Raw genomic sequence first — 19,363 nt, forward strand, 5'->3', positions numbered from 1 at the left:
ATGCCTGAGGAATAATGCAGACTAAGCCACATTGTCAGCTCGGTAGTTAGTTATTCTTCATACTGACGATTTCTGAACCAAGGCATCCTGTTAACCTTCACAAACCAGAAGAGCCAGCTTAGATTCCCTTATCTTGCCATAGCAGTTTTCCCCAGAAATGCCAGCACAAGGTTGGTTGCCACCTGTTTTTAAATACCTTTATTCTGCTTTTCTTGTATAAATAAACGCTTACATTTGGTGGAAGCGTCCGTAAAATGTCTTTATTTTAGAAGCAAGATCATGTCAGCCATCGTTAGTGCCTATGCTGCAGCTTGTGGGACAGGGCTGGCAGCAGAGACAAGGCCTCCAGTAATAGCCCTGCCGTCGAGGGGTGCACTGGCTGGTTAGCCTTGCCTAATGCCACCTGCTCTACCCAGTTAATTAGGCTGATGCCCATGGTCATTATCTAAGACCTGCCTGTTCCACCTTTTGCATTACCAATTCCCAAAGCACAAGGGCTGTGAAAGCAAATGACCAAAGAGCCAAAGCAGGTAGTAACAGTGGAACACAAATTAACAGAGCCTGCCGCCTGCAATTCTGAGTTGGCCACTGCCAGGTGTGGGGTGGTCACCTCACCCTCACATCACTTCACATGATAAGATTTTTTTACTGCACGTGTTTTGGGACATCATGAGATAAATGTCGTTACACGGAATTTAAAAAGCACGGACTGACGCAGCATTAAAAAGCATTTTACAAGACAGCCCCGGGCTCAGCGCTTCCTCCTCCGCCAGTGACCGTGCCCTGGGCACCCGGTAACACCGGAGGAGGTGCAGCTGGCGGTGCAGGCCCCTCCAGCCCCCCGGGGCACAGACAGCTTTGCTGGGCTGAACTGCAGCCCTGGGGAGACCCAATGTTAAGCTCCAGGAACAGGTTCAGCCGCAAGGTCTCCAGTGCTGCCCCGTCACCCCTCCCTTCGGCTCTTGCTGCTGCAGAGGGCATGTTGAGCCAAACCACTCGATTCAATCCCTGATTCCGGGCTGAACCACCCTGACCAAACTGCCCCTGCGGTGCTGCGTCTTCTGGCCTCCGCAGGACTTGGGTTAGCTCCTAGGCCCACCTCTTCCCCGGCGGTGTCCTGGCTGATGGCTTGATCTTGTTTTTCATCTCTTGGTGCCGTCTTAAGAATAACGAACTAGCACAAGAGCAGCAGGACACAGGCTTGAAGCTCAGTATGTCAAAAATTCACTGGGTGTCACAAAGAGCCAGTATGGAAAAAAACCCAGGTGGTTCCCAGGGTAGAAGCGTATTTGCTGTCTTGCGACAGTATAGATCACAGAAGTAAAAATCTGTAGTATACTCTCACAAATTAAAAATACATACACATATAAAATGATCACTTGCCTGTAAAAATTTAAATTCATAGAAAGTCTTCAATGACACAGCAATATAGGAATTTACTTGCGCTCGGATAAATAAGTACTATAGCACGTAGTAATAGTGTGTAGAGTGCTAAACACATTTTTTGTAAGTGGTGGATCACTTCTCCTCTGGACGTCCAGACGCTGGGCTCTGGGCTTTTGCCTTAAGGGAAGGAGGGAAAAAAAAAAAAAAAAAAAGTAAAAATGCTGTTTTCAAAGTGTACTTGATAAAAAGCAATTGACAAAAACCTCACTGAAGCAGGAAGGTCTGTAAAATGAGCTCATTGTCCTGACAAAACCATCACGAGGGGTAACAGCCAGGCACTGCCCTCTCTTCCCAACCAGTCTCACTCACGGGACGAGCCAAGCGTGCAGCAAGTCAGCAGCACCTGAACCCTCGGCACTTTAAAACACTTGGACACCAAGAGACTGGAGAGGTGGCTGTTGAAGCGCTCTGAAACACAGGCATTGAATCCACACCCGATCACAGAGTGAAGCACCGTTCTCCCATGCTGCGCTGAGCGCCTTACCTTTGTGTTCCTGCGCCTGAAGCCGACGGGACCGTCCGACATCCCGAGGTTCTTTCCTCCTCCGTTGCTGGTGCTGTAGAAGAACAGGGACACTTTCAGAGGAAGCAAGCCTACCCGTTTCAGTGCTCTTACTGCTAAATAAACAGTGTGTGTTTATGGTGTGGTCGGTCCTTCACACCAGGGAGGCTTTGGAAGTCCTAGGAAGAGGCCCTTCATGCTTCTCCTGAACCCTGAGCCAGTCATTTTTGTAGCAGAACCACCAGATCCTCTTCAAAGAGCAAAGAGAAAAGCTAAGATGAGCGCGCTATAATGGACAGGTAACAAGGCATTATCCTACATTTTCTCCCAGTGATCATTTTGTCCGTTCTATTTTGCTATAAAAGCCCAAGTTTGAAACTCAGATAAGCACCAGCCAAATTAAACTGAGTGGAAACCCTTTCAGCCACAGGCAAATAGGAGGGAATCCAGATTTGTACTATGAGGAGATGAGGCAGAGGACTGGAATGGATTTGTCACTATTGCTACTGTTGGGTTGCTGCCATCTGAAGATCAGAATGCACCAGGCCTAAAGGTGCGTCCCCACTTTCAGCAGAGCAAAACTTGCTCCTACAGTGCCACTGATCCCGTACCCTTTAGGGCAGGCCCAGTGTGGCTGCTTGATACAGCAGGCAAAAGCGTTACCTTGGTTGGGCTGGAGAAGTTCTCGAGAAGCTGGATATGAAGGCTTCTGAATGAAAGTTCTGAGTAGGTCTCACACGTGGCGTTGTCCCACCTGCAGATCCACTTGCACCTCTGTTCTTCGGTCTTCCCTCGTTGCCAGCCACCTTCCTGGGCTTCCCTCTCAAGTCAGGAGCATCACTAGCTCTCACTGAAGAAGACAACGGTGCGTTCCTGGCATTTGCGGTATTACTCGGCGACTTGGTCCCTTGTGCAGGATAGCCGAGCCTCTGCTGCCCAAAGCCTTCTGCGCACTGAGGAGAAACATCTCCTGAGAGGATAAGAATACAGCACTTAATAGGAATAGTAAATGCAGCACACGGCTTCATAACCAAGATCTTTGAGAATACCGAGTTTCAGTGATTTAATCTTTCTTGCATAAAACTAGACCAATGGTAGTAGATCAAAGATTTTTAAAGTTTGGAGACACAACAGGGTAACAACATTTATTCAGCTTGGAACACGCACAGTGTTCCTGCAAATGTAAAGGAAAAATTGTGTGTTAAGTCTGTGTTTTGCCCACACCTTGATGCCTGATTCGTCTCCGAGCCAGCTCTGGTGATTCTCTTCTCTCTCTGTTGGCTTGAGGAGACAGCAGCTGCTGAGCTGGAAAGCTGGCTGCTGGGCTGGCTGGCCGCAGATCACAATGGTGCTAAAGCAAAACATACATCGGACTGTTTAAATGACAGCTCATTCAGACTTATTGTTGTAAAAACTCTGCAGAGTATCACCCCTCAAAGATTCAGGTTAGTATGGAATTGTTTTTAGGAAGAGGCGGGTATTGCTTGCAGGAACCCACATTTTCTCTTACACAGAGCTTAGGAATAATTACTAGCTATCACAGGACCTAAGCAAAAATGGAACTGGCAGTGTGAGCTGGTCCTGCTGAACAGAAGCACCCTGTATTTGGGGCCTCGCTGCCAGCCAGCCAACAGCCATATGCTCTCATTCAGCCTTCTGCCTCTCACGCCTAAAGATGACCCTGCAAAGCCAGTCCCAAGCACAGGGAAAGCAGCCCTGAAGTACTGTCACTATAGTTCTGATCAAGTTCCCAATATCAATCTGGTATCAGTGCCATCATAAAAACCAAATCCAAGGACAAAAATCAAGTTGAAAGTTGTTTCCAAGTTACGCTGCCCCCAGTAGTGCCCCTGTTGGCTCTCCTGGGTATAACGTCATGTTTTTCTGCAGGTTAATTACACCAAGGAAAAACAAAACAAGAAGATAGAAACGCATAGGACAAAAAAAATATGAACTAGAAAGGAAAACATTTATTACCTTTGTTAGATACCAGGATACTATGTAGAACACAAAACTTTAAATACAGGGTGTCCTTTTCATGCTTTGCAAACAAACTATATTGTTGCAACTCAGCTCCAGTCGCTAATTCTTAACAAGTCCTGATTATTGTAGACAAACTTCACCAAAAATATTAGAAGCTGATAGATAAAGCAGTCTTTGTGTTCTGCATTTCCAAAATAGTTAGATAGGGTGAGGGAAAATAACAAAAAAAGTCTTCCAACAGACAACTGTAACAGGAAGTGGATGGGACTTCTTTGTGTCAAGCACAACTATTTAGCAAAGGATAAGCTATGAAATTTTATCAGATCTCATTTCTATTAATACTGATTTTACTATCACCTAGGAGAGGAAAGGCCCAGAAAAACAAACAAAATACAGCTTCACTACTTTGTTAGTTAGGACTGTAAGAATGTGAAAGAAACAGAAAATGAGGAAGCCCAGCATTTTCGTAACTTGTCTGTAATAGTAGCAAATTCCAGAGGACTCTCTTCCACGTGCACACCACCCCCCGAATCTGCTCTTTAGGCGTACAGAAGCGTTAAAGCACCAAGTGGCCCAGTTGGTATCTGTCCAGCATTCTTGGAAAGCAGTAACAGCCTCAGCAGTACCAAGACCTGGTGTTCTTTCTGTATGAGAAGTATCAGACAGCAACATATAAAAGAATCGGAATACCCCAGGAAGCACTCTGCAGCACCCATCACTTCATAAACCCACCACTTCTCTCTCAGGCCGAGCTTCTGAGGTATTCCCGCTCTTACCCTTTCCCTCTTTCTTTACATCTACCCTCTGAGACATTCCTCCATCTCCCAGATTTGTAGTCTGTGTTGTCTACTTCCTCTCTTGCTACACAGGTCATACGCTTGTGTTCCTCTCCCACCTTAGCTGTGATTCATACATCCTGGTTTCAACATAGCTTTTATGTACAAGTCAAACATTTCTATTGTGCAATTTCAGGGCCTTTTGTTTAGCTTTCGTTGTAAGTGCTTTCAAAAATAATTGTTATTTTCCAATAAGAGCCTCAGCATACTACATTTTCGATGGGACCCAAGAGGCTTTGTTTAGCAAGATCTGACATGGGGGACAGTTACTTGGATTCCTGAAACGTGCCACAACAAGAGGCCACAGGACTTGGTATAGTTCTTGAACAACTGGATGTGACACAACAGATCAAGTTCTGCTTAGTACCTGATGATGAAAGAGTGTCTCCTCTTCTAGTTGGATGCCACAAAATTCACACGGAATCATAATGTTTCCTTCTGCCTGGACAGCTTGGGGCTGGGATGAAGAGCAAGACCTACAGCTTTTGGACCCTACAGCAATTGGACGCAGACCATCATGTTCTCGTGGATTTGGAGAACTTCTTTTACTGAACGAGGCAAAGGCACTTGCTGGGTTACAACCTGTCTGTTATGCAAGCAACACGGAAAAGTTAGTTCTCCTGTTCAGCATAGATGGACTTTAAAACCCATGCTTTGGAAAGATCAAATTGCTAGAGTTCTCACAGTATCACTCAGTGAAGACTGCACCCTTTTTTGGTCATGGTAACAGAAAAAAGTCTTTACTGCAAACCCCTAGATACAATACAAGAAAGTACTAAACCTGGTGAAGAATCAGATCTTCGGCAGGGTAGAGCTCCTCACAAAATTCACACGGCAACATGATGATGTCATTGTCTGCAAAGCAAGTAACGGTTATACCCTCTACCACGGAGAAGTCTTATGCAGTTGGACCAACTTATCTTCAAAATTCCTAAGCAACAGACTATTGTTCTGTGCCGCAGGACAGCAACCAGAGCAAATGCTAAGGAAACAATTACTCTAGTCCCACTTGCTGAATTTCACATATACAAATTCACATCACCCAGAGCGAGAACAAGGTTTTGGGATCAAAGATATATTGAATGGTCTGGTAAAAAAGCCTATTACTGCCTTCAATAAATCCTTTAGTACCACTTCTCCTTTCAAAATAAGCTGGCACTTCAGGTCTCCCCCGTATCCTCCCTTCCTGTGACGTTTACTTCAACAAGAAAGTTGTCTCCTACTCAGTTGTTATGAAGCTCTCGCCACATATCAAGGGCAGAGGTTCACTATAGCTTTTATTTCTTCTTCCTGTGCTGTCTTGTTTGAAATAAACCATTTTAAACACAAATATTGCTAAGTTTTGAGGGAGCAGAGGATAAAATTTAGAAAGGAAGGAAGAATGGTACTCATGGAGAGTCTAATCTCCTGTGTATTAACTATCTAAAAACGATTTAGAGGTGTCCTGGTTTCGGCTGGGATAGAGTTAATTTTCTTGCTAGTAGCTGGTACAGTGCTATGTTTTGGGTTCAGTATGAGAATGATGTTGTTAACACACTGATGTTTTCAGTGGTTGCTAAGGAGTGTTTAGACCAAGTCAAGGATTTTTCAGCTTCTCATGCCCAGCCAGCAAGAAGGCTGGAGGGGCACAAGTTGGGAGGGGACACAGCCAGGACAGCTGACCCAAACTGGCCAAAGGGCTATTCCATACCATGTGACATCATGCCCAGTATATAAACTGGGGGGAGTTGGCCTGGGGGCAGATTGCCGCTCGGGAACTAACTGGGCATCAGTCAGCGAGTGGTGAGCAATTGCATTGTGCATCACTTGTTTTGTATATTCCAATCCTTTTATTATTATTATTGTCTTTTTATTATCGTTATTATTATCACTATTAGTTTCTTCCTTTCTGTTCTATTAAACTGTTCTTATCTCAACCCACAAGTTTTACCTTTTTTCTTCCGATTCTCTCCCCCATCCCACTGGGTGGGGGGAAGTGAGTGAGAGGCTGCATGGTTGCTGGCTCGGGTTAAACCACGACAAGAGGGAGTCTCAAAGAGACTCATTTTGACATTTTAAAATACCTAGGTAATATCTGACATTCCCAACCCAAGAATCCTCTCTTTCCTTCTCCCTTCCCTCAAACTTTAAGGAAAAAAAAACCACCACAACACCGTTTATACTCACTTTTTATGTGCTTTGATGTGCTAAAAGCCACTAAAGAGTCACAGGAGAAGATATTTGACTTGTCTGTTTCATTAAGACAGGCAGATGGCACAGACTCTTTGGTGTAGTATTTTTCCCAGAAGTCACTGGGAATTTCAGCTGCAGTATTATTGTGAGGATTATTCTCATTTTGTAGGCTAAGAGCCAACACGTAGTCTAAATCGGCATTCCAGTCTTCATAAAGGGAAGAATGAATGTTTTCATTTCTCTCCAACTGCTCCAGTTCATCCTCTTCAAAAGATAAATACCATAAATTTGAGAGAACGTTAAGCCTGCCACAAGCAGTCCCGTTCTGGACATTAGACTAGCTCCACCATGAGAGTTTCACATGTGCACATGTGGACACTCACGGAGTTCAGTGTTTCAAAGCCTAGAAGGACACCTGTATCAAATTCAGGAGGAAGAAGGAAAAGAGTCATCCTATTTTTGTTTGTAACAAGCCAAAAGGGAGAACAAGAAGAAAGTCATTCCTCTTACTCCAAAAGCTTGAACTTAAGCTTCTTGGGAGCTTTACAAAGTCACTGAGGAACCTTCTGTGACCTACACTGTGAATGAGGTCCAATCAATATACTGTAGTCTTATCCCTTTTACAAAGCTGAAACACTTCAGCTTTGTTTTTACAGTATATTGATGGGAAAACAAATTCTTTTTAATGAGATTACATTTGACAACAATGGGAATTATACATGTATGGAAGAAAACCCTGAAATGTTTTCTGGTAGGAAAGCTACACCGAAAAGAAAACCAGGGTTCCAGAACAGGGCCCAAGACAACTGATGATGCCTAAAGACAGGCTAAGTGCTCCTCACCCATGCTGGCCTATTTCAAATCTCTCTGGTATTTCAGTTGTACTGATTACATGAGATTTTTAAACAAAGCTTACATGTGCATAAAAATATTACTTGTGAACACTCTTTGGAAGTTAGTATAAGTGGCCTACAAGTTACAGCTCTCCAGATTATTCAGTTTTATTAACTAAGCCCAGAAGTTATTTCTGCAAGCCGGGCAGTCTTCTACAGCAAAGACTGTAATTTAGTGTTCTGTGGTGTTAAATCTTCTGAGCAGCCCACAGCATAAAGTAGAGCATAGATCCAGCTGAGAGCTCATGGAAGGGCTATGTCTTTAGTGTGACATGATCCCCTGCACGTGGAGATAAGAGATTAGAAGCTTAGGAAAGAGCAGAGGCATTGATAATAGTCTCAGCTATGTCCAAACAGGATGTTATTGCAGAAATGTGCAGCACTACATATGTGAACCCACATCCAGATCTTACCTACCCTTCTACTTAACTGAAGTACAGGGGAGTGCAGCTGCTAGACAAAACCAGACAGAATTTGCAGTGAGCAAACAACTGCCGTTTCATTTTTAAGCTAGATACTTTCAGACAGAAGAACAGGCAGTGGACTGGGCTTTCACACCAGGTATCTCAGCAGTCCTCTACTTAGCTGGCTTGTAACTTTGCAGTTCTATTCCACACTAAAATAGTCTGTCCCACTCACAGTGCCTCCAGAGCTTTCATTATTCAGTATTTTCACAGAAAGCAATTACAAAACCTTATACTTGGATCAGCTGCCAAATGTCAAATTAGAAGCCAATTACTACTCTTCTTTACACCTTACCTCGCTTTTGATTTCACAGAATGGTAGAACGGTTTGGGTTGGAAGGGACCTTAAAGATCATCTAGTTCCAACCCCCCAGCCACGGGCACCTTTCACTAGACCAGGTTGCTCAAAGCCCCATCCAGCCTGGCCTGGAACACTTCCAGGGATGGGGCATACACAACTTCTCTGGGCAACCTGTTCCAGTGCCTCACCACCCTCACAGTGAAGAACTTCTTCCTTACAGCTAATCTAAATCTACCCTCTTTCAGTTTAAAGCCATTATCCCTTGTCCTACCACGACATGCCCTTGTAAAAAGTCCCTCTCCAGCTTTCTTGTAGGCCCCCTTTAGGTACTTTAGGTTCTTCTTACTGCTGAAACACTTCTTCTGCTAATGTCCTTAAGAGGTTTGTCTCCTACACAGCTGCTATAAATCTGCTTTTCTAGCATGTTTGGCATCCTCCACAAAGGCCCAGCACAGTTACCTGATCTTAGTCGGTTTCTACTGTCTCGAAGGGCATGCAAATCTGCATCCTCATCCTCAAAGCGAGGCACTGTTCTGCTTCCTCTTAATTGTTTCACCTCTTGTCCACAGACTTGAGGATGCTCTTTTAGATCTTTCACCATGATGTTACGACCGCACCCACCACATGTCTCAGTCCTAGCTCCGCAGTAAATTTCATGGTCCTGGAGCTTCTCGAAAGTAAGCTGTATGTCACAGTACTGGCAGAGGGCAGGACGCAGAGGGCACGCTGACGCCTGGGAAAAGAAAGAGGGATTATTCTTCATGTATGGAGGACTGAGGCAAAGGTGGAGGAAGGTTCTCAGTTTGCTTAAGAGTTGAGTGGCCTATTGTTTCTTTAGCCAGATCCAAAGCTACACTAAAGAATAGCCTGGAATAAGATACTATGTGAGAAATGTAAGAACAACGTGTTGTATAACCTGTGTAGTCTTAAACATGCCAGCTGAAGCACTCCAAATACTCAGAACTTTTTTTTTTAAACCTGTTAATGCTTGGACAGCAGATTCATGTAGTGCTTTTTGAAGTTAGCTTTTAGATATAGTCTTGAAATCCAGTACTAATCACATTTCATTGAGTACTGCTAAAAAACATGTGTTCTATAAGGAACAGATTTACAGCTCATTTACTACTCAGCAAGAATTGCTTGCATATGTTCTTTAGCCTACACTGAATGACAGGTAAGTTGCCCTTCAAAAGGGGTTAAACATAGATGCAATACATGTTATAACTGCAGATGCTGCAATAATACATCATCATTTGCTTTACAAACAAAACTAAAAGCACTACACACAAACTTGCAGGATAAGCTACTTCCAGGGATTTGAACTGGACATATCTTCAAAGAAAATCATTTTTTCCTCAGCAATAAGTAGACTTAGGTGGCACTTCCAGAGTTGTCTTTAAATGAGCCCATAGGAAGGGAAGGTACTGACATTTATAACAAGATTGCCTGTGATAGCATCAACTGGATTCAGAAACTCAGAAAATCCCACTGTGTCCTATTTTAGTCTATTTTACAAGCTATTTTAAAAGTCTTTTTGGACATAATGAGTTATTAAAACGCACATAATGACTGCAGCAGAGTCAGAAATGGATAATGTTAAAGGAATGAAAAAAGTCAAATTAATCATATTCTGTACTTTTGAAATAGTGTACCATTTTTCATCTTAATCACTAATAAGAACAAAATCACCAATTATCACAGATACCCCTTTGATACAAAGACTTGAGCAGGCTCCACCACTTTCAGGCAGTTTCCAACCACCTTCCCTCAGAGGGTGTGAATTTAGAAAGCATGGTTCAATAAAAAGGACGCATAAATCACAGGTTGGAATCCAGATCTTGGCTGACAGAAAGGCTCTAGAATCAGTGCTTAGAGATACCGTAGAGTATCTTCCAAGGGTCTCATAATATAAAGTCCACAAACCTCATGATCCTTTAAGAGACTGTTTTCTATCTTCATCCTACACTTGCAGGTAACCTACAATAAACAGACCTCGTCAGATTAATTGCCACAGAAGTCAACAATTTTAGAGGAGAAATTTGTTTCTCACCTGCACATGTTCAGACTCAATATGGTTCTTCATCTCAGATTTTGGGACTGATTCACTGCAGTAGTGGCACACTTCAATATTTCTGCTACAGTGGATTTCATGAATGATGAAATTAGCAGCAGGAATATCCTTTTTGCTATGAGGAAGTCACAGATGTTACTTTGCAGAAAATACACTGACAACAATTTCAAGCAGTTTTTCATAACAAAAAAAAATCCTAAGAAAGCTTTCTATGAATTCATGGTTTAGAGAACCAAGTAACTAAAGAGGAAGGCAAGCCCAACCAGGCCTCAGAGTTCCTTTACAGGTGGGATATTAACATATGTAGCATGCAAAAGTCACAATTTTCATACTGCATGAAGATAAAATCAAGGTGGGTTTATTTCCTTATGTGAAAGACAAATTTTGCAGCATAAACAAGTTACCACCAGGTTCAAGTTAATAAACTAATCAGAAAAGATAAGTTTCTTCCTGAAAATAACTTGGCTATGAGAGGTCAAACAGTGCTCTGCTTGGAAAAAATAAATAACAGATCCTGTTAGGCCAGATCTGTTCAGTGAATGATAGCTGTAACCATATTACTCTGTAGCCAAAATTCCCCAACTCACCTCATTTCTAAGATACCCATTTTCCTATCTTGAGGAGGATGCAAGGCTTACAAACACAAAAGGTCCAAAAAGAACTGAGGCACTAGGAGCTTAGCCCTTATTCCTGCCTCAAGCAGGTAGTTTCATTTCTAGATGGATGTATCAAGAAATGCAAGAAATCAGCCCTCCCAAGAAATCAGCCTTCAAAACACCAAAATCAACTTTATAACCTATCATTTAGTGCCTTCCATGTCACAAAGGAAAAACACTAGAGCGGTTCAGTTTTCTGCCTTGCCAGATCCGAAGCAGCCAACAGCCTGGCAAAGCGACAGCAGCCAACAGCAGTGTCTAAACTGCACATACTCACTGCTTGCAAACAAACTAGACTGATGTTGCAAGAAACTGTTTGGATTCCGATGCCTCTTTGAGAGGGAAAAAAAAAGTTAATTCCTTTAGCTGCTTGTATTCAAGATGCAACTTCTGAGATTACATCATTATCTGTAAATGTATTACCAACACTGGAGTTTCTAAAGAAAGCTTCTAAAGAAAGAGAACTGTATCAAAGAGAAACAACTGCCACAACAACATGTGCCTATTGATTCTGTTTTTACATCTCTGCTTCTGAGTCACACAGCTGCTAAAGAAAAACTTGGAATCACGTACTTCGTGTGTACCCCACTGAAAACGAAGTCTTTATTTCTATTCGAATACTTTGGTTTCTATGTAGTTGCCTGTTAAGTCAGAAACTTGAGTAAAGGTTGGGAAAATTACTGTGTAAGACTTGACAAGGTAAAACCAAACCCCAAACATTTCTAAAAAGATAGTATGTTCATTATTAATCTGCACCTTCTAGTATTTCACAGCATTTCAAGGGAACATACACCGCTTACTTACTGAATCGCTGAGCTCGCCTGCCCGAAGGAGAGGCACCAACACAGAGACACCCCTGCCAAGCATTCAGTTTCATTTCTTACCAGTTGCCACACAGCCGGGTTTCCGCCTCGCTGACTGCAGCTATAGCCATTTTTTTTTTGTCCGGGGGCTGAAAGAGAGGCACCCCCTTTCCCTCAGCCCCTCAGCGGCTGGGGGCACCCGCACCTCACCGAGGGCGGGGAAAAAGACCCCCCCCCCCCGGTTCCCTCAGCGCGGGGGGCCCGGGGCACCGCCGGCGGGCGGCTGCTCCCTGCCCTCAGCCGGGGGAGAGGGCTGGGGCACCCCCGCCTCAGGGGAGCGGGAGCGAGGAGACACCCCCGCCCTCAGCAGCGCAGGGCGGCCGGTTGCGGGGACTGACGGAGCGCGGGCGGGAACGGATGCGGATCGACCCAGCCCCGAAAAGGCGAAACGGCAGTCCGGCCGCCCGGGAACCCCGCACCGAGCCCCGCCCCGCCCCGCGCTTCCTACCGGCCCCTTCACCCCCGCCCCCGGGCCGGCCCGGCCGGCGGCTGCGCACTGCGGTTCTGCGCTCTCATCATGGCGGCGCGGGGCCATGTGCAGGACCCCAACGACCGGCGCCTGCGGCCCATCTACGGTACGGACCCCGCGGCCCCCCCGCCCCCGGTCCCGTGGGCCGCCCCGCCGCCGCGGTCTCGCGGGGGTGCCCCGGCGGCGCCTGGGGACGGCGCGGAGGGGCCCGCCGGGCGGCTCGGCCCGGCCCGGCAAGCGCTGGCTGGCTCCTCCGGCGGGGCCCTGCGCTCGCCCGCCTCTCCCGCCCCATCCCCGGTGGCGGGCGAGCCCCGCGCCCCGCTCGGCGGGCAGGCTCCGGGGCAGCCCGCTACGGGGGCGAGGGGGGAGCGCGGTCCCGGCCCCGGCCGTCCCCTACCCCGGGGGAGGCTCTCGGCCTCCCGTCGCCCCGTTCCTTCCTCCCGCGGGCGCCTCTCCGCCGGACGCCGTTGCCCCGGTCAGCCCGCGGGGTGGGTGGGTGGGTGTGCGGGGAGCTGCCGCGGAGGCCAGCGAAGCCCGGCCCCGGCTTCCCCCCCCCCCCAACACACCCCCGCCCCGCCCGGCCCCCGGGCCGCCCGCCCGGGGCTGGAAGCGGGAGTTTGGCTGGGCCGCGGCGGGGGGGACCCGAGTTCCGTCCCCACCGCCCGTCTTCCAGCGGGCAGCGGCCCTTTCCTCCGAACTGCCCCCGCCCTGGGGGGGTTGGTCTCCCCGCTCAGGAACCCCCAGCCCGCGTCCGGGAGAAGGCGTGGAGGGGCGAGAGCAGCCCGCTCGCAGGCGGTCCCGCTCTCCTCGGGCGGTAGTGGTGGTTCTGTGCTTCTGTCTCTCGGCCAAGGTAACTTTGGTCGGCGTTTGTTTTCTGCTGCAGAGACGTTAGAAATGGATTAATTCATAAAAGGAGCAAGAGCGGTCACAGAAACCTTAAAGTTGTACGTTGGAGGGTTGTGGCACGGACTAATTGTGGTGTTATGAAAATTAATTGGGAAACAGGAGTGAAGTATTTAGGAGATGGTCTTGTTAAGAAACCTCTTGTATTAAGCCGTCCCCAGATATTTCCAAGGGTATTACACGCAATTGGGATTGCTTAAGAGATTGTAGACAAGCTTGTCTCTGTTTATGCAAATACAGAGAAAAAGAAAACGGCTTCCCCGGGCTACGGTATCATTTTGTCCCTAAAATTGAAGATTGGATAGAGATTTTGGAAAATGTTCTCAACTTTTTCAACACCAGAAAAAAAATCTTTCCCTACAAATGTGGAGAGCTGCCCTCATTTGGGGATGAACGTGCTTTGGGAATGTCCTTTGCCGCTTGGGCAGTGAGGACAGTGCGGTATAGACTTGCATCCCTGATGGATTCCAGTGTAATGGAGGAGGATTGTTTTGTTTGATTAGAAGTGTAAACACACAGCTGTCTTAAAGTTCATTGCATAATTATGAGTGCAGCTGCGCGGTTTGTCTTTATGTAACAATTTTAAGTTTTTCCCTTAGTTTTCTGTATGTGCTGTGATTGACATTTTTATTAATGTGCAATTATTTGTGTTATAACCTGTGCAAGATTTTAAATGTTCCTAAAAGAAAAAGCTGGGTAAATTCAGCCAATATTAAAGCAGATGATGTTGAGATGTATTTCACTATTCATTTCAGAGAGTATACCTATTAGGGAGAGAGCTTTAAAATAGCTTTCTGCTAGTTCTAGAAAGTGTTATCTGCATTGTAAGATTTGAATTCAGGCTTTGGTGCTGCAGAACACAAAATAAAGTGTATGTCCTTAAAGAGGTAAGTACACAACTTCACAAAAGTCATAAACTGGAGATGTGCAGCATGAGATTGAAAGTCTGGTTCTTGACTTAAAACAGTGCTTTTCTGTTTGGACTGTGTGCCTTGATTACTCAGGGTTCCTTGACAGCTATGTTTATCTTTCATCTTGATTTGTTCTCCCTTCACCTGAAGGTTCACATGTTGCATTTCCAGCTACTGACCATCTCCACCTACGGACTTTAAACTAATATAGGCTTGAGTTTATTTTCCTTCAGCTTGAATTCCTTTGGAAGTTGCCAGCTACTTTGGCTTCCAACAAACTTACTTGTTGTTAGCAAAATACAATCTTTTTATTCTGCTGCAGTTTAGAGAAGTTTGTGGTTTATTTGATTTACTTTAGGAGACCTAAAGCGGAGATCTTATCAGCACGGTTGTTAAACAATCCAAGACAGGCAGTGCAGTGTGGCAGATAATTTGCATGTAAGTGAACTGTGCAACACAGATCCTTTAGAAGTCTCTGCTGGTGTATGAAGAGATCGTCGGGATGTTCTGTTCCACAGTTTTGAAACCTCTTCACTGAGAAATCTGTGCTTAAGTTTTAATGTTAAAGGTAGTGGACAGGTTTTCATGAGTTAAAATGGCCATCTAACCCATATAAAGAAAGTGTATTAGAGTTTCAAACTATATCATATGCAGCAATATTTTGTTTTGGTTAGTTAGCGTGGGCAGGCTGCCTCCTTTGAGGTTTTGTCTGTATGGTCTCAGGAGCCCAATTAGCTCTACTTTAAATCTGCAGCACTTACTTGGCCATGGAATCAAATGTTAAAGCTGCCAAATATAAATCTCATTAGTGTAGATTCACACTTTGTACCATATACCAAGGAATTACTAAAGGTCACCTCTTCTTGGTAAAAGTTCTCTCTTATAATGAGAACTACAGTCCTAACGAGAAAAAGATGTGTAATGTAATTTCAATTAACTAGTATTAGCTCTATTAGCAGTTTGGTAGGAGAGAGGCTAGAACAGTGTGAGCAGACCCCTTCCCTGTCAGCATGTCAGGTGCCGCTAAGCTTTTCTGCTGCATTTTGGGTAGTAAGTGTTAATTTTTGAGGGAGAGGAAGCATATAGTGATCATGGTCTAATCTAAAATTGCTTGTTTGTAATTGTCTAATAACATGATGATGCACTCACTGTAGGTGAAGCTGAAAATTATAATACCGAGCTAAAAAAATGAGAAAATGGTCTCGAGGCAGGGGTTTTCTATGGCTGAAGTTTTACTAGATAGTGGGGTATCCCCACAGGATATTTCGTCTTTAAAACCAGTCTGGAGAAAGCATAGTGATATTCTGTTAGGGGACAGATTTGTTCTGCCTGAAGTATGGATCCTGTGGACAAGTAGGTCTTCTCAATTAATGCTTTGATAGATTGTGAGTGCTTAGTTTCTAACCTACTGCCTGTTGAAAGTCATTGAAAGTCTCCCAAAGGCAGACCAAATTAATTTCTACTTTTACTGAAGCAAAGAGCCTAAGCTCCATTGCTAGCAAAGAGCTGTTGCTGCAGAACCTGCTCTATTATATGTCTCTTTTGTTGCTGTAATGATCTATGTGGAGTAATTACAAAAGCTTGTTTGTTTGAATGACTAAAACTAGTAGAGGGAGATGAATACTTCATCTACAAAATGGCATGTTTCCTGAACATTTGGCTTAGTAGTAATTGTACAAGGAAAATGTGGTTTGCACTACTGGCCTAACAGCACATACTCCACAGTAAAATTAGAGGTAGCTTTCCAGAATGGTCTTGTGTTCTGTTATATATACTATATATGTTCTTCTTACGCAGATTATCTCGATAATGGCAATAATAAAATGGCAATCCAGCAAGCGGATAAACTGCTCAAAAAACATAAGGATCTTCACTGTGCAAAGGTAAGCGTGACTGCGGTGCACTGACCTGGTTTGGTGAGCATAGCTCTGAGATGTGGAGTGTTTTTGTTGTGCCTTTTGAGCAGTGTCCGTGATCTTCCAGAGACCACAGTGTTTTCTGAACCCTCTGGAACATCTCTGGCTGTTCGAATTCACGCAACATTGTGTTTGCTTGAAAACTTGTATGGATCGTCTTGGTGAGGTGCCTCTAATGACTAGAGTGTAATTGGTTACACCTGAGCTAATTGTCTAGCTCCCTGTCAGAGCCACTGCAAGCAACCTTGGTGCATGGGCTGTGCCTGAAAAATGCCTCTTAGACCTTAAGTTGGGATATCTTTGGGATATCTCTCTGTAGTAGTTTAGACCAAAACATTTCCTTGGGAGGTGTAGTCCTTAGCAAAATGTAACAAGGTGATTTTGGAGGCGTTTGCTCTTCTGCTTCTTGTTCGCGGCCCTCCTTGCTGTGCCCCTGTTGAAGGGAAAGGAGTTCTGTTCCTCAGTTTTCTGAAAATACGACTATCTTTCTACTTTTCTCTTTTCCCTGTGGATTTTCCTCTACAGTTCATACCACTTCTATGTTTTGAAAGCTTCCCAAGCTGAAGTGAGTGTCACTGACCTGAATCTCATTTATGTCACTTCTCTCTGGCCAGTTATTGAAAGAAAAAAATGAAAATTGGCAGGACTAGTCAGTTTTCAGTCTGCAGTAGAGAAAACTGAGTGGCAGCTGATATCTTGGAGTGCCCTGCATATTTGTTAAGAAATGCAAAGCAACACTATTTGATGTAGCTTGCATTTGGAAGTTTTCCTCTACAGCCATATGGATTAGAAGCTTAATAAAACCTGAAGTTCTGTACAAGTATTGAGGTGGTGAGGCAAAGCCTCTCCTCACCAGGAATGAGAGGATTTTCACTGGTAACTGCCAACTGTGTTTCTAACAGCTGCCTCTGTGTTGTGTCAATAGGTTCTAAAGGCAATTGGCTTGCAGAGAACTGGCAAGCAAGATGAAGCATATACTCTGGCACAAGAAGTAGCAGCACTTGAACCCACAGATGATAATTCCTTGCAAGCACTAACTATTCTTTACCGGGAAATGCATAGACGTAAGCTTTTACCTTTGCCTCTCTTAAAAATCATAATTATTTACGTTCTTCCAGAAGTATATGGGACCTGCAGTTTCGTGGAAACATGAAAGATCCAGGGTTTGTGTATAGGTGTGTTACGAGACTTGGAGAATTTAAATGATGCCTGTTATAAATGTCTCTTAAGGCTCTAGTGATCGCCATAAAGCAAAGAACCTTGTTCAAGCTTCTCTCGTTAACATTATTGTGTACACAGTTCCTAAATGAGTGGCATGCTAATAATCATCTATCATGATCAGCCTATGATATCACTTTTTTTTTTTAATGAAAGCTACTAGAATTTGTTGTCGTTGTATGTGGTAGAGACGACAAATCACATCGTCTGTGGTTTGGACTGTGCTTAATGCTGTGAGATTGTAGTCAAGGTGTTCAGGCCTCAAGATGCTGTGTGACAAACAGAAGGGAAATCCTGGCCTCTGAATTTGACCAGATTAGTTTTTTCGCTATGGTTCCTTGTAGTGATACGGTATTTTAAAAAGATTAAATCCTGAATGTTTGAGTGACGGAGTGAAATTGCATGTGCTTTTCTGAAAGAAGCCAGACCTTATATACTGCTTATCTACGGCTCTAAACAGTTGTTGTTTCTGGCAGCTTCTTGTGGTTCTTGGTGGTGGTAGCAATGTTTATTGTTGAATTGCTGGAGCAATGACAGTGAGGTGAAACAACTTTTGTGGAAATAGGTATTTGGTATCAGTCTGCGATACAGCAATTGCTTATGCTCTTTTAATTTCTTTGTGTGTGTATGTATATGTGGAGTTAAAGCATCGTTTCTTGAATAATACGAGATTTTTGTGTGTATATGTGACTTCAGCTTAAACCCCTGAAAATGTCAAAAGCCTTTCTGTGATTCTAAACAACTTGCCTGAGTGTTAAGCTCAGGTTTCTAACTTTTAGGTTTATAACTCAGAAAGGAAATAGTGGGTGTTAGGCACTTCCACTTTTGGTCCTGCAAGAAGATTGTAATTAGATGTTTTATGTATGTGTGTTGAGGATATGTAAACTATGTGAAAGACAAATTACATTTGGTTTTCTAATGCTACCCTGAGATATGGTTGTGTGTGTAAGGAAAAAAAATCTGGAAGGGTGAAAATGTAAGGAAGTTTTGCATATTATAATACCATAAGTATTTAGCCATGATAGACCTATTATTAAAAAGTATAGTGTGAAGTATTTGACTTGTTAAGAGTACTAAAATAGGCAATTGGGAAATAACAGAATATGACTAACGTAAGTAAACCTGCGATAAGAGCAACTAATTTGATATTAGGCTCTGAAAATGTGCTGTGTTTTGATAAATAATTCATGTGGAGCAGTCATTCTGCCAAGAGTAGAAATCTTCATTCAGTTTAATGCTGAAAAATGGATAAACTTTCTTAAGAAAAAGACTTAAGTGCTTCTGAGAAGTTTGGCTGTTGCTGTTAACTCTATTTTGAGGTTGGTTGGTTTGGTTTTTTTAAGCACTTTCCTCCTTTGACTACAGTTTGTAGTGCTTGGGGTCTTCAAGGAGAGAGAGTACCATTTCTGTGGTTGATGAGTGTAATTAGATTACTATTCAGAGTATCGCTGATGCTATGTTTAGGTAGCTGTGCTTTAAAATTATTCCCAAATTTGTCTTAACTCAAGCATCTGGTTTTGGTTTAGCGGAACTGGTAACTAAACTTTATGAGGCAGCTGTAAAGAAGGTTCCCAACAGTGAAGAGTATCACTCTCATCTCTTCATGGCCTATGCCAGGGTTGGAGAATACAAGAAAATGCAACAGGTACGATCAACAATTTGTGTTCTGGTCATTTTAAGGTGTCTTTTTCTATACATCTTACTGTTAATGCCTTTTCATATTACATGTAATCTTACAGAAAGCTAAGCTGGGTTAATG

At 44.0% G+C, this 19,363-nt stretch overlaps 2 protein-coding genes across 8 annotated transcripts in view; one reads left to right on the top strand and one right to left on the bottom strand.

Annotated features, from left to right (window-relative positions):
- Positions 1 to 183: 183 nt before the first annotated feature.
- TRAFD1 (TRAF-type zinc finger domain containing 1) lies at positions 184 to 12,537 on the bottom strand. 3 transcript variants are annotated; one of them, XM_030026052.2, is made up of 11 exons: positions 12,209 to 12,537; positions 10,648 to 10,783; positions 10,521 to 10,574; positions 9,057 to 9,330; positions 6,934 to 7,203; positions 5,549 to 5,622; positions 5,135 to 5,353; positions 3,173 to 3,299; positions 2,612 to 2,918; positions 1,931 to 2,003; positions 184 to 1,563 (listed from the first exon to the last, which is right to left on the bottom strand). In XM_030026052.2, exons 1-11 carry the CDS (start codon positions 12,256 to 12,258, stop codon positions 1,519 to 1,521), a joined length of 1,629 nt encoding a protein of 542 aa, XP_029881912.1. In that variant the 5' UTR covers positions 12,259 to 12,537; the 3' UTR covers positions 184 to 1,518. The 3 variants fall into 3 exon arrangements, with proteins under 3 accessions (XP_029881912.1, XP_029881911.1, XP_029881913.1); XM_030026051.2 differs by having other exon boundaries at positions 12,125 to 12,537; XM_030026053.2 differs by lacking the exon at positions 10,521 to 10,574 and having other exon boundaries at positions 12,125 to 12,537.
- Positions 12,538 to 12,637: 100 nt separating this feature from the next.
- The window catches only part of NAA25 (N-alpha-acetyltransferase 25, NatB auxiliary subunit), a 33,780-nt gene continuing 27,054 nt past the window's right edge, over positions 12,638 to 19,363 (top strand). For 3 of the 5 annotated variants that reach the window (XR_003925057.2, XM_030026048.2, XM_030026049.2), the window contains exons 1-4: positions 12,638 to 12,762; positions 16,268 to 16,353; positions 17,312 to 17,450; positions 19,131 to 19,249. Coding sequence is in view for 3 of the 5 variants with exons in the window: in XM_030026048.2 (XP_029881908.1) it covers positions 12,705 to 12,762; positions 16,268 to 16,353; positions 17,312 to 17,450; positions 19,131 to 19,249 (402 nt within the window). In the remaining 2 variants the exon portion in view is untranslated. Of the gene's footprint in view, positions 12,763 to 16,267; positions 16,354 to 17,311; positions 17,451 to 19,130; positions 19,250 to 19,363 lie in introns of those variants that run through there. The other 2 variants (XM_030026050.2, XM_041126164.1) reach the window with 2 other exon arrangements.

This window comes from Aquila chrysaetos, chromosome 9, assembly GCF_900496995.4.
Source record: "Aquila chrysaetos chrysaetos chromosome 9, bAquChr1.4, whole genome shotgun sequence".
NCBI classification, from domain to species: domain Eukaryota; kingdom Metazoa; phylum Chordata; class Aves; order Accipitriformes; family Accipitridae; genus Aquila; species Aquila chrysaetos.

What these genes read in the sequence shown, in the direction of transcription:
- TRAFD1 (XM_030026051.2), bottom strand. Translation starts at nt 12,201, where the DNA reads ATGAAACTGAATGCTTGGCAGGGGTGTCTCTGTGTTGGTGCCTCTCCT. An exon ending in AGACACTCTTTCATCATCAG is followed by an intron (nt 3,300 to 5,134) that starts GTACTAAGCAGA and finishes GTTTTGCTTTAG; the next exon opens with CACCATTGTGATCTGCGGCC. An exon ending in ACTTCTCCAGCCCAACCAAG is followed by an intron (nt 2,004 to 2,611) that starts GTAACGCTTTTG and finishes GTTCTTCTACAG; the next exon opens with CACCAGCAACGGAGGAGGAA.